Source organism: Mustela lutreola, chromosome 9 (genome assembly GCF_030435805.1).
Source record: "Mustela lutreola isolate mMusLut2 chromosome 9, mMusLut2.pri, whole genome shotgun sequence".
Lineage (NCBI taxonomy): Eukaryota > Metazoa > Chordata > Mammalia > Carnivora > Mustelidae > Mustela > Mustela lutreola.
Window position 1 is genome coordinate 119460172 of NC_081298.1, and position 13817 is coordinate 119473988.

Consider the following 13817-nt stretch of genomic DNA (forward strand, 5'->3'; position numbering starts at 1 on the left):
AAACCATGCCACATGGATGGATGAAGCTCACGGCCTCGGCACAGCTCAGTGATGAAACACAGGGACGACCTCCCTCACCCACCCACTGCCCACCAGTCCATCGCTGCTTTAGGACTGGACTTGATTGTACATGGTGATCAAAAGTGGTCCTGGGGAAAAAAAAACGTGGTCCTGGAGAAAGTGATCCTCAGGTATTCACATCTTAGTTATAAAAAAAAAAAAAATCCCCTATATTGGTGGAAAATTCCTAGGTTGGGAATTCCTAGGTTATTTACATCCATAAGCATAATGTTCTTAGAAATACACTGGGGGAAAAACGTTCTCACAAATCAGTTTCTCCCCTGTCATGCTGCATAATGAGTTCTTTTTGGTGGGGCTGCCCTGTGCCCTGCAGGACATTTCGCAGCATCCTGGCTTCTATCCACTAGAGGTAGAGGCCCCATCCGGATTACGACAACCAAAAATGGCTTCAAACGTCGCCAAGACTTCAGGGGAGGGGGCAAAATCACTTGTGATTTTGTGATCACTTGTGAACCACGGTCATCAACATACTGGGAACTCCGCAGCGACATTCTGACGGCAGAGTTTCAAGGTCACCCACTCCCGTGTTTGCCTCCCAGAGCATTCCAGGTGTGCGGGTTGTGTTCCTCATTCTCATTCTCGGCTTATGGAATTCTCTGTCACACCTCTTCCTGGCGCCTCGCTCCCGAGTTGGACCCAGCCTCTCAGACCCCTGCTTGGTGCTACCAATGGACAGGCAGCCCCAGGTGTCCTTTTCATTTTAACTGTTTTCATTTTCCTACCAATCATGTCAGGGAAACAGATAAGTAAAACAACAGAATTGAAAAGGGTTTGAACCAAAGCTTCAGGAAATAGAAACCAACTCCAGCTGGCTGGAATAAAAGGACCCAGAAACATTTATGTCATGCGCAGGAGATGGAGTCCAGCTGGACCTCCTTCAGATTGGAAATGGGACCTGGGAAGTGGCCAGAAACCAAAGTGTCCTCTCCCCCTGCTTCTCCCAGGGCCACAGGCTTTCTCTTCTCTCTTTCTGCCTTCACCTTCCATATCTTATTCAGGAGCCCATATGGCCTTCAAGTTGGCTCCCACAATTTCCAAGGCTTTCAGGTTCCTGAAGCTAAAATCACAAGGGAGGTCTTGATTGGCCGAGGTTATTTTTTTTTGCCAGACCAGCTGAGTCGCACAATTTCTGTGAGTGTTATTTCTGCATCTGACTATAATATTTGAGATCTTCATTTCAGGGGTCTTTTGAGATTGAAGCCCTAGATGTCACCAGGCATTTAAACATGCAAAATATTACACAAATGAGGGGTGGAGTTCTTATTTTAGAATAATAGTATATAATGAATCACAGAACTATTTGGGATTTACAGTAATAGCTATGTGAGAGGTTTGATGTCGTAACAAGAGCTCAAGACTAAAATAGAGATCTAGCCTTAGACGAGTCACTTCACTGCTCTGAATTATGGAAAGAATAATGTCCATTCTACTTCCTCAAGAGGTTCTTAGGTGATTCAGACGCGAGAATTGTTGAGAAAGTGTCTTACAGATTCTGGCATTATTAGACTTCACTTAAAAAGACAGGTACTGTTAGTTAGGAAGCAGTCAGGAATACTTTTTTATTCCCTGCAAGCCCAACCAAAAGGGAAATACATTACCTCCCCTGTCAGGTGGTCCAGAGGTGGGCCCAGCCTCTAGGCACAAGACAGACAGAGCACCAGCTCCATTTCTCTGTGACTTATTGGCTGCTTTCCACCTTTTGGTGTTGACTTGCTTCTCACAGACTTGTCTCATGGTCACAAGATGGTTGCCAGCACACCAACAAGGAAGGGAACCTCTCTCCCTGAAGAATACAAGACTATGTCTTTCCATTCTGTTTGTCTGATACAACACAGGACACAGCCCGTCTTTGAACTTGGTGCCATCACGCAGAGAGTGAGGCTATGCTGATAGGCTCAAGCCTGAGATTCTGAGGCAATCCCCAGCAAGAGGGGAGAATGTACATAAATAAACCTTGGCTTAGACTTGGAACCAGGAGCCACCCCAGGAACTGGGATGGAGCAGCTTCCTCTGAATCATCTGTGTGTATTTATTCTTTTTATCAAATTGGGGCTGTGTTGGGTAAGAGGAAGTGGGGAAGCAGCCGCTCTTCTTAGGTAGCCAACGGCATCCGGTCCACACAGTCTGATGGGGAGCATATCTTCAAGCAGCCTAGTACATTCTTCAGAACCATCACGGAGAAAAGGCAAAATCGCCCCTGCCTCCCTCACTATTCCGCTTGCACTTTTCTCTTGGTGTTTCTTTAAGGTAAAAGAAGGCTCAGCCGGTTAAGCGTCTGACTCTTGATTTTGGCTGGGGTTGTGGGTGATCTCAGGGTCATGAGATGGAGCCCTGCCTTGTGCTCTGCGCTGGGCGTGGAGCCTGCTTAAGATTCTCTCTCTTCCCTGTGCCCCTCCCACCCTCTCTAAAATAAATAAACAAATCTTCAACCAAAAAGATAAAAGAAGGAAGGAATTGGAAAGAGAAGGAAAATAAGGAAAGAAAGAAAAACCACCACACTTTCTGGCTCCCTCCCTTTCTCTTTCTCCCTCTCCACAAAATCCTGGGGGATTGTAGTAGTGGCTGCTGGTGTCATGGCAACAGCAAATGCAGTGTTTCAGGCCCAGCCCAGAGGAATACGATCTGTGTGAAGGTTTGTATACAGATGGAGGCCACCTCCACATGGTAAAGGCCCCTCCTAGGATCTCGCTAGATCAACCCACATCCACTGACAAGCGGCCGAGGCTTTACATCAGGCAGAGATGGCAAAGTAAGGTTGCAGATGTGGCCTCTCCCCGTTCAGAGATGTCAGTCCTCAGGGGATTTTTGGCATTTTGGAAATACAGCCCAAGCCTCTCATAACTATTAAATGTTTCCAGATGGACACTGGCTCTTTCTGCCTTGTGGACAAAGAATATTGTTAGGTGCTCCCCCTTGTAGAGTCATAGATCAGACAAACATCAGCATTGCATAAATCTTACACGCCCACTAGGGCCGATTTTCTGCAAGTGAGGGGCTCAAGTAAACCTCTCGGGGGCTTATTAAAAATGATGAATGTAAAAATAACTTTTAAGTCTTCCATGTCTCCCTATTGCCTAAAGGATCAATTGCACATTCTTTAGGCGTGACATTCAAGGCCAACATGGCCCCTTCTTTCCTCTCAACAGGCTGATTCGTCTCCTGGCCTCTCGGAGCAGCTCCCAGTTTCTGAAGCTGCTCCGTCCCCTGGGTCGTGGCCTGCCCTCACCACTCGTTGTGTTCCAACCTGCCAGTTCAACTAATTCAAGGCCCTTCCGACGCCCACGCCTCACGGCTATTTGCCCAACCTCCCCTTTTGCCATCACTGTTTGCTTTTCAACAAAAATCTTCAACTCTGGCTGCACAGGGGAGACACCTGGGGAGCTTTAAAACAATATCAATACCAACCCAGACCAATGACATCAGAACAGATGAGGGAAGTGCCCTTGGTTATTATGCAACAGCTGTAGCAAATGGTGAACTATAAAGGCAAGGCTCTGGGCTCAGGAAGCCCAATTTGAAGTCCAGTTCCCCTTCTTCCCAGCCGTGGGACCTGAGGCCAAGCACCCCCCCCTCTGCAAACCTCTACATTTCCACCTCTAAAATTAAGGCAGGAAGGAACCCCCACCCCATCGGGTTATTGTAAAGATCAAATGAATATCCCTGACATTTAGTATGAGCTCCGTCAGTGTTAGTTATGATGAAGGTGCCTCAGACTCCTTCTAGAAGCCTCCAGGCAACTTGGTGAGTGGACCTGCCCTGGGATCCTCTCTGCCCAGCACAGAGCAGACACACAACTTTTTCTGAGTGATGAAATGGATTCATGAATGAAGATGAATTTTGAATTTAGGAGATGGCAGAGATTTATAAGGAAGAGGTGGCTCATGAGCTGAACCTCGGATAGGCTGGATAGGCTTGTGAGAAGCAGATGAGGAGTGGGAAGGTATTCCAGAAAGGGCAATAGTAAGGGTCCGGGACAAGACACGGAGGTGCTGCATGTAGACAAAGACCCTTCTCGGACCCCAGGTGTGCTGTGGGTCCAAGGAGAGGATTACAGGAAAGAATTGCAGTGTGATGGTTTGAGATGGAAGTGGAGCCATTTCAGGAAGAGTCTGTAATGGCTCACCAAGGAATTCAGGCTCTGTTCTGAATAGGATGAGTGGACTGTGAAGAAGGAGTCTGAGACGGTGAATGGACAATCTAACCCATGCTTTAGGAAGCTAGTCCTCCCAGCGGGAGGGAAGGGTGACCTGGTACCCAGAGAGCAGACAGCAAGGAGTAGGCTAGGAGATTATTGTAGCTTCTTATTTGATATCAACATTATCAATGTTCAATCTTCAAAAAAAGTTATTCTATTAATTCTGACTTATTAACATATGTGCACAGAGTAAGATTGAAATAGAACAAAACCATCAGACTCACTTCTGTCTTTGATCACTACTTACCCAATTTTCATTCTCTAAAGCAATCACTGCATGGTTATTAAAATAAAAAAATTATAGGAGAGTACTATGGACAATTGTATGCCAACAAATTAGATAATCTAGCTGAAGTGGACAAATTCTAGAAACACAAAGCTTACCAAGACTGAAGAAACGCAAACTCTGAATAGACCCGTAACGAGTAAGGAGATTGAATCAGTAATCAAAAATCTGACAATAAAAAGCCCTGGGTCTGATGGTTTCTCTGGTGAATTCCACTGAACACTTAAAGAAGAACTAACACCAAACCTTCTCAAACATTTCCACCCAAATGCAGATAAGGGACTACTCCTTAAGTTATCCTATGAGGGTAGCATTACCCAAGATACCAAATCAGACAAAGGCACTACAAGAAAACTATAGTGTCCCCTATCAATACAATATCTCTTATAAATATTGATGTAAAAATCTTCTGTAAAATACTAGCAAATTGAATTCAGCAGCATATTAAAATAATTATACAACATGACCAAATGGGATTTATTCCTGCAGTGCCACAATGTTTGAACATACACAAAAATCGATGAATGTAATACACTGTGCTAATAGAATGAAGGGGAAAAAACAAACACATGATCATCTCACCTGATACAGAAAAAGCATTTGGCAAAATGTAACATCCTTCCATGATAAAAACACTCAACAAACTAGGAATAGAAGGAAACAACTTGAACATAATAAAAACTGTATATGAAATCTCACAGCAAACCTCAGGCTCAAAAGTGAAAGACAGAAAGCTTCTCCTTTAAGATCAGAAGCAAGGCAAGGATGCCTACCAGTTCTCTCCACTGCTATTCAATAGAGCACTGGAAGTTCTAGCCAGAGGAATTAGGCAAGAGAGGTAAATAAAAGACATCCAAAATAGAAGGAGGAAGTAAAATTATCTCTGTTTGCAGATGATATGACCTTATATGTAGAAAATCCTGAAGATTCCACAATAAAACTGTTCAAATGGGGAAAAAAAGTTGTTAGAATAAATAAATTAATTCAGTCAAGTAGTAGGATACAAAATCAACACAAAAAACTCAGTTGCGGGGCGCCTGGGTGGCTCAGTGGGTTAAAGCCTCTGCTTTCGGCTCAGGTCATGATCCCAGGGTCCTGGGATCAAGCCCAGCATCAGGCTCTCTGCTCAACAGGGAGCCTGCCTCCCCCTCTCTCTCTGCCTGCCTCTCTGCCTACTTGTGATCTCTGTCTGTCAAATAAATAAATAAATAACCTTTAAAAAATATTAAAAAAAAAAAACTCAGTTGCATCTCTATACATGAACAACAATCTAAAAAGGAAATGAAGACAATTCCATTTACAATAGCATCAAAAAGAATAGAATTCTTGGGAATTAATTTAACCAAGGAGATTAAAGACTTGTACCATGAAAACTACAGAACATTGCTGAAAGAAACTAAAGAAGGCATAAATAAATAGAAATGTATTCCATATTCATAAATTGGAAGACTTCATATTGTTAAGATCTTAATACTACCAAAAGCAACCTACAGATTCAACACAGTACCTATCAAAATCCCAACGATGTTTTCTGCGGAAATTGAAAAACCCATCCAAAAATTTATATGGGACCTCAAGGGACACCAATTAGCCAAAACAGTCTTTAAAAAGAAGAGGCAAGCTGGAAGAGGCACAATTCCCGTTAGAAAACTTCCTACAAAGCTATAGTAATCGAAGTAGTGTGAGTCTGGCATAGAGGTAGACGTATATACCAATGGAATAGAATGGAGAGCCCAAAATTAACCCTTATGTTATGGTCAAATGATTTTTGACAAGAGTGTCAAGATCATTCAATAGGAAAAGATATTCTCTTCAACAAATGGTGCTGGGAGAAGAGGATATCCATATGCAAAAGAATAAAGTTGGACACTTACCTAACACCTTAAACAAGTACTAACTCAAATGTATCAAAGATCTAAATGTAAGACCCAAAGCTAAAAAACTCTTAGAAGAAAACAGAGGACAAATGCTGTATGACATTGGGGTGGACAGTGATTTCTTAGATATGACACCCAAGGGGCATAGACAACAAAAGAAAAATAGACACATGAGTCTTCAGGAAAATTTAAAAATTTTGTGCATCCAAGACACTGTAAACAAAGTACAAAAAAATGGGAGAAAATATTTGCAAATCATATGTGGTAAGAGATTAATATCCAAAAAGTATAGGTAACCCTTAAATTCAACAAGAAAACAACGTAATTTGAAACTAGGCAAGGGACTAGAATAGACCTTTTCCAAAGATTGACAAGTAGCCAATAAGCACTCAAAAAGATGTTCAACATCACTAATTATGGGGGAAATGCACATCAAAACTGCAATGAGATGCCACTCCACACCTGTTAAAATGACAACTACCAAAAGAGACAGAAAATAGGAGGTGTTGGTGAGACTCTGATGCTGGAAGACTTGAGCATTGTTAGTGGGAATGCAAAATGGCACAGCTGTTCTGAAAACAGTACGCTGTTTCCTCAAAAAACTAAAAAAAAAAAAAAAAGCTACCATACAATCCAGTGATTTCCTTCTGAGGTATAATAATCACAAAAGAATTGAAAGCAGGGTCTTGGGGCACCTGGGTGGCTCAGTCATTAAGTGTCTGCCTTTGGCTCAGGTCATGATCCCAGGGTCCTGGGATCGAGTCCCACACTGGGCTCCCTGCTTGGCAGGAAGCCTGCTTCTCCCTCTCCCTCTGCTGGTCCCTCTGCTTATGTTCCTCCTTTCACTGCATCTCTCTGTCAAATAAGTAAATGAAATCTTTAAATAAAATAAGAAAGAAAACAGGGTCTCAGAGAGATTTGTACATCCATGTTTATAGCGACATTTTTCACAATAACTAAAATGTAGACACAAACCAAGAGTTCATCAGCAGATGAACAGATAAGTAAACTATGGTTTATATATGCAATGCAATATTATTCAGTCTTAAAAAGAAAGAAACTCTGACATATGCTACAACATGGATGAGCCCTGAAAACATTATTCTATTTGACCTGGGCCAGTCACAAAAAAACAAATACTGTTTGATTCCACTTAAATGAAATACTTAGAGGAGTCAAAATCCTAGAGGCAGAATGCAGCCTGGTGGTTGCCAGGAGCTTGGGAGATAGGGGAAATGGAGAGTTTTTATTTAATGTGTTGGAATTTCAGTTTTACAAGACAAAAAGAGTTCTAGAAATGGATGGCGCCAATGATGGCACATTAAGAGTGTATTTAATCCTGTTGAACTGTACTCTTAAAAAGTGGTTTAGACAGTACATTTTACATTTGTATATTTTATCCGAATAAAAAAAAAATAATGGGAGAAAAAAACCCTGAAGAATCATATAAATATAAGGTGATGTTATTATTTATTACCAACTTGCTCTTTTCTAACTCTGGGCAAAAAAAGGACTGAATTAAATTGGCTGTCTACTCTACTTGCATCGGTATGTCTTTTTATCTCACAATCAAGTCTCATGCCTCAACAGAACTTCATATTCGGGACTCTATATTTACAGCCTATGGCACAAGCCATAAATTCTCCAATCAGTAACACAAGTTTTTGGAAACTCTGATTATTTTGTTTCTGTTCAAACCCCAGTGAACACGTGGGAATGTAGGGCTCTAGCATTCCTGCGCATGCCACAACTTCGTGTCACAGGACAGTCTGCAGCAACTGCTTAACAGGGGTGGTGGCCATCCTTATCCCCAACCTCTGTAATGGTTAAAAGAGGGTTTGAATTTTTTTACACACATTTTAAAAGGCACCTCTCTGTTTCAAGGCATGAGAAACTAGACCTAGCTAGGACAGAAACTGAAGTGGTGAGAAAGAGGTCTGAAAACATTCTGACTCCAAGAAATCAGAGTGATTCTGGTCCTGTTCCATCAGGAGCGAGTCAGCATTTGGGTGATAATTCCTCCAGGGTTAGAGTGTTTCCTGGAATCCTGTTTGTTTTTATCCACCCATCCCAGCATGGAAAGATCAGATACTTTATGTCTCCTAAAGTTGTAAGACAGATCTGCAAGCATTTCTCTCTGCAATCCATCTTCCCTCTGCTTGTTGACTATCGATAATGTTTATTGAGAGATAAATCACATGCCAAAAATTGAAAGTGTACAATGCACTAGTTTTTAGTGTATTCATAAGATTGTCTTTGTTTTCTTTCCTCTTTTTATTTCCTAGGGAAAGGAGAGAGAGCCTTAGCTACTCACTCATTGATTCAAAGTGTATCTATTGACCACATAAAAAATAAAGTACAAATCCCTGCCCTCATGGAGCCTGCATTCTAGTGGAGAAAACAAACAATAAACAAATAAAATACCTAAACCATAAAGTATGTCAATGATGATAGTAACATAAAAAAATAGTAGAAAAAATAGGGTGTAGCAGCTGGTTGTGGGTAGGAGACGGATTACAAACTTAAGCTAAGTGGTAAGGGGACATCTCAAGAGATGGTAACATTGAAGCGAAGACTTGGAAGAAATGAGGAAGTTAATCATGTTCTCATCTGGGGGAAGAGCATCCGGGTAGAGGAAACAGTAAGTGCAGAGACCTTGAGATGTGTGTTCTAGAAACAGCCAGGAGACCAGTATGCCCAGACCTTAATAGGTGAGGGAGAAATGAGGTCAGGAGCCACATAAGGTCATAAGCCACTTGACTAGACTTTGGCTTTGATTCTGGGTATGGTGGGAAGCCACGTTAGAGTTTTGATCTAAGGAATGCTGGGAACTGATGTACTTTGAACCAGGTCATGCTGGCTGCTATGTGGATCATGGAGTCAGAGGGAGAAGGAGACGTTTGTTGGGAGGCTGATTACAGTAATCCATGAGACAGGAAGCATAGCCTGAGCAGACGGCAATGGGGAAATGAGAAGATTGGGCCAGATTCTGGATAGAGTATGAGTGTTGCGCCAACAGGCTTGGCTGAGAGAGAAGATGTGGAGAAAGAGAAGGAGAAGTCAAGGTGACTTGAAATCTGCAAAGCTGAACAGTAACAGGCGATTGGTGGGGCTGGCTTAGGCGGGGGACAGAGGGGCAATTTCCTGTACTGCATTTATGCTAGAAGAAAGGTAACTGTTTAGGCCTGAAAACAAGTAAGTTGTTCTGGAGCGTCTCAAAATAGGAAAAGACAAACAAATATGTTACTTGTTATCATCCTATTTCTAAAATATAACCCAGCTACTTAAGCATCAAATTGCAAATAGATTGCACGCATGGTTTTATTTCTATTTTTGAAACCAAAAACATTATCTGTCTATTATGTAACCAGTAGTCATCTACCTTTATTAGGAAATTTAACATATTGCAATTGTTGCTGGAAATTAACAAAATCATCAGTTCTGTCTGAGGTTGCTCTTGCTGCCTAATTTAATTGTTTGTGATAAAATCTTTCATATACTAAACAGATTTATTTAAGTTAATTGCATTAGGTACTTGTTTTACTACTTCGACCATAATTTGATAATTGCTTTTTGTTAATAAAATCTACATAGTCCTGAAACTAAATACTGGCTATAAGCCTGCCCTGGACGTAGCTAGTACCAGATTATGTTTCAAATTCTCTACTTTGGCAGCTTCAAAATCAACCATGGAAGATTTACACACAGAAATCAACAAACATTACAAGTCGGGGATTTTTTCCCCCAGAGAGCAGATTCAGCAGGACACTATGGGGCATAGAGACATGTAGGGTATGAATGCCAGATTTCAGCCCCACAGTGGTGGCATTGGACAGAGAGGATGTAATGAGAGCCATCTACCCCAGAAGGTAGGCGTGCTTTATCCTTGACATTGCTTAGAACTGCTAGCTTATAAAAGTAATAAAAAGCAGACCAGACCAACCTTAAGCTTTCAATTCTCTACAGACAAGGCTCTTCCTTGTTGTCCATGCCCAGGGCAGGTTTTTCCCACCACTCCCACCTCCAATCTCGTCCTGCTGACTGTCGGGTCACCAGGGGAGTGACATGTAACTTTTCTAAGCCTTCATTTCCTGAAGGGATCATAAAATCTACCACACTGTCTTGTTGTGAAGACTTGAGACCAAATAGAGTACAAAGTATATGCTCTAGGTAGTGAGTAATGGTAGGATGAACAAAACTTTTAGGGTTTTCTCCCAGCCCCAAGAGAAGGAGGAAACCCCATATAGATCAACAGCATCTTCATAACCACTCTGCTTCCCAAACCCTGAGCCCCTGTCAATGCTGTTCCTCCCACTTGGGGTCACGTCTGTTTCTTCATGTCCAAACTGTTTGCCTTTCAAAATTGACCCAGTTGCTATGCCCTCTAAGAGACTTTCTCTTTTTCCCATGGCTGATATAATCTCTCCTTCCTATAAAATTCCCTGGCTTTGGTGGGACTCTCTGGTACTTTCCCAGGCCTACTGGATTAGAATCTGCATTTTAACAAGATCCCCAGGGGATTCCTATGCATGTAAGATTTAGGAACTCTTTGCTAAATCACTGGATCTCACACTTGTCAGCACATTGGAATTACCCAGGGAGCTTTTAAAAACTTAACGCCTAGATCCCACCTTAAGAGATTCTGATTCAACTGGTCTGGGGTACAGCCCGTGCACCAGGGTCTTTTAGAACTCCCAGATGATCCTAATATGCATCAAAGTTTGAGAACCACTGGTCTATAAACTCTCCCTATACTCCCTTATGGAGCCTGCACACTTCCTAATGTTAAGGTTATTTGTGTCTATATATGTTTTCCCACTTGTAGTAAACTGTAAATCTTTTAAGAGCAAGAACTAGTTCTTCATTCAGTTTTTATCACCCCCTCCCTAACAATACCTGGCATGTAATGGGAGTTTAATAAAAACTATTGCATGAATGATGAATGCATCGTTTATCTGTAATCTAAAAAGGGTCTCTCGGGGCGCCTGGGTGGCTCAGTGGGTTAAAGCCTCTGCCTTTGGCTCAGGTCATGATCCCAGGGTCCTGGGATGGGCCACACATCGGGCTCTCTGCTCAGTGGGGAACCTGCTCCCCCTCCCCCGCCTGCCTCTCTGCCTACTTGTGATCTCTCTCTGTCAAATAAATAAATAAAATCTAAAATAAATAAATAAATAAATAAATAAAAATAAAAAGAGTCTCTCAATACCTAAGAATAGCTTTTGTCCTAATCTGAAGACGGCTTGAACCTATTCCCAAAATTATGGAGTCAATTCTTCACTTCTCTGAAGAACGGGGGCTGATGGCTAGAATGGGATTTCTACCTGAGGATGCGGGCTCTCTGGGTACCAGTGAGTCGGGCCACTGCCATCTCTGGGGGCTCCTTAGAGAAAGCTGGAGGAATCTGGAGACCCCAGGGAGCAATGAAAGAAGCAAAATGAAGGGGCCCCTCCCTATACTCCATGTATCAGTTCAGAACTCTTGGCTGAAATATGATGGTGTTATTGTTTCTTCCTCTCCAGGGTGCCATTTTGATATTTATGGGGATTGTTGTCCTCACTATGAAGGCATCTGTTATTGAAATGTTCCTTGGTAAGTACTTTTATGTGTGTATCTGGATACGCTTTTAACATTTTCCTAAGGTCCAAAGAATCTTGCCAAGAAGAGGCTTAAACCAAGACAGAGCATATAAACAGTACAGTGTATCTTTTTATGATAAACATTTTAGAGAGATGTTTAAGTGAGAATGTTAAGCATAGATCAAATTCAAGATGTACGTGTGTATATATTCTTGTATAAAGCAAAATTGTGTATCACATGTGTGTACATGTTACACACATACACACACATATCTTGCCTTCTTCAGCAACAAGCAAATGTTTCAGATGGAATATATTTACAGATTCTGAATTCAGAAATCTTAATGCTTATTAAAAAAAAAATCTCATCACTGACATGTCCTTATTTGTACACTGGTGACTCATGCTCTCACAGACGGAACCCACACCCGTTATCAGCAGAGAACACAATTTCAGGTAGGCTCTGGAGGAGCCGCAGTTGGGCTTCAGGAAAGAAAAGGATTGATGGGGTTAGCATTAAGCCCAAGGGTGATTATCTATTAATCTTGACCCCCGCTGTGCCCTGGCCACGTTGGAGAGAGCAACCCTATGGGAATCACTGCCTTACTCCTACCAGGGTAGGGTGCGAAGACTTTTTGGACATTGTATTCGTTTGCTAGGGTGCCATGACAAAATACCACAGGCTGAGTGGCTTGAAACAGTGCAGTTTTATCCTCTCACAGTCCTGAAAGCTAGAAGTCCAAAACCAAAGTGTCAGCAGGGTTGGTTTCTTCAGAGGGCTGTGATGGAGCCTGTGCTCCATGCCCCTCTCCTTCGGGAGGTTTGGCGGCCATCTTTGGCATGTCTTGGCATCTCTGCCACCATCTTCACGCAGCGTTCTTCCTCAGTTGGATGAGTATCTGTTTGTGTCCAAATTTCCTTTTCTTATAACACTAGTCATAGGGGATTAGGAGCCCAACCTACTCTAGTACAACCTCATCAGAACTTAAACAATTACATCTATTTCAAAATGAGGTCACATTGGGTTTTGAGGGCTGGGACTTCAACCAATGAATTTAGAAGGGACAAAATTCAATGCAGAATATAGTCAGAACGTTCCAGGTCTGTGTAGAGGAGGTCTCTGCAGCAGAGTTAGGGAACAGAAGAGAAAGAGGAGACACAGGGAAGGCAACAGGGCTCTCACGGGGTGGAAGGAGCCTAGACCAGGAGTCGGAGAGACCCTGTGGCTTCCAGTCCAGACCGCCCGCCAACCTGCTAAGCTCAAGCCCCTTCATTTCCAGTTTGCCCGTTGAGAGGCTCTCCCCTCCCATACTGCCCAACTGGTTAGTGTTTCTTATGTAGGGCAGGTGGGGAGTCAGGAATAGAAAAACTTTAGCTGCTGTAAAACACACAAAGCCAGCAAACCCCGAGGCCATTTCATACTCTGCATGTCCCCCATATGACAGAACCAAGAAGGGACACTTGACTGTCCTTCCTTGTCCCCAGACTCTCACAACCTGTCTTTCTGCAGAACTCTCTCCCCTCAGGGCTGCACATTCAGAAGGTAAGAAATCAGAGCCAGTAAAGGAGATTCCTGTCACACAATTCCCTCTCTGTGCTCACATGTCTGTCTCCCCAGCATCTCTCTTACTCAACTGCTTGTCTCCATCCCAGGGCCATTTCCCTGTCACTCTCCTCAGTACTGGGACAGCCTCCCTGCCCCAAATCCTGACCCCTCCAACTCCTTCTCAACCACACCCCAATTAATCTCTCTAAAGAACACGTCGGATCACCACTTTTGACTTAAACTCCTCCGTGGTTCC

The 13817-nt window shown here is 42.7% G+C and overlaps 1 protein-coding gene across 4 annotated transcripts in view; it reads left to right on the forward strand.

The window, feature by feature from the left end:
* VIT (vitrin) overlaps window positions 1-13817 on the forward strand; it is a 96567-nt gene that overhangs the window by 10534 nt on the left and 72216 nt on the right. For all 4 annotated transcript variants that reach the window (XM_059188648.1, XM_059188649.1, XM_059188650.1 and 1 more), the window contains exon 2: window positions 11959-12028. In XM_059188648.1, coding sequence (XP_059044631.1) covers window positions 11977-12028 — 52 coding nt within the window. In that variant the 5' untranslated portion in view covers window positions 11959-11976. The remainder of the gene's footprint in view (window positions 1-11958; window positions 12029-13817) is intronic.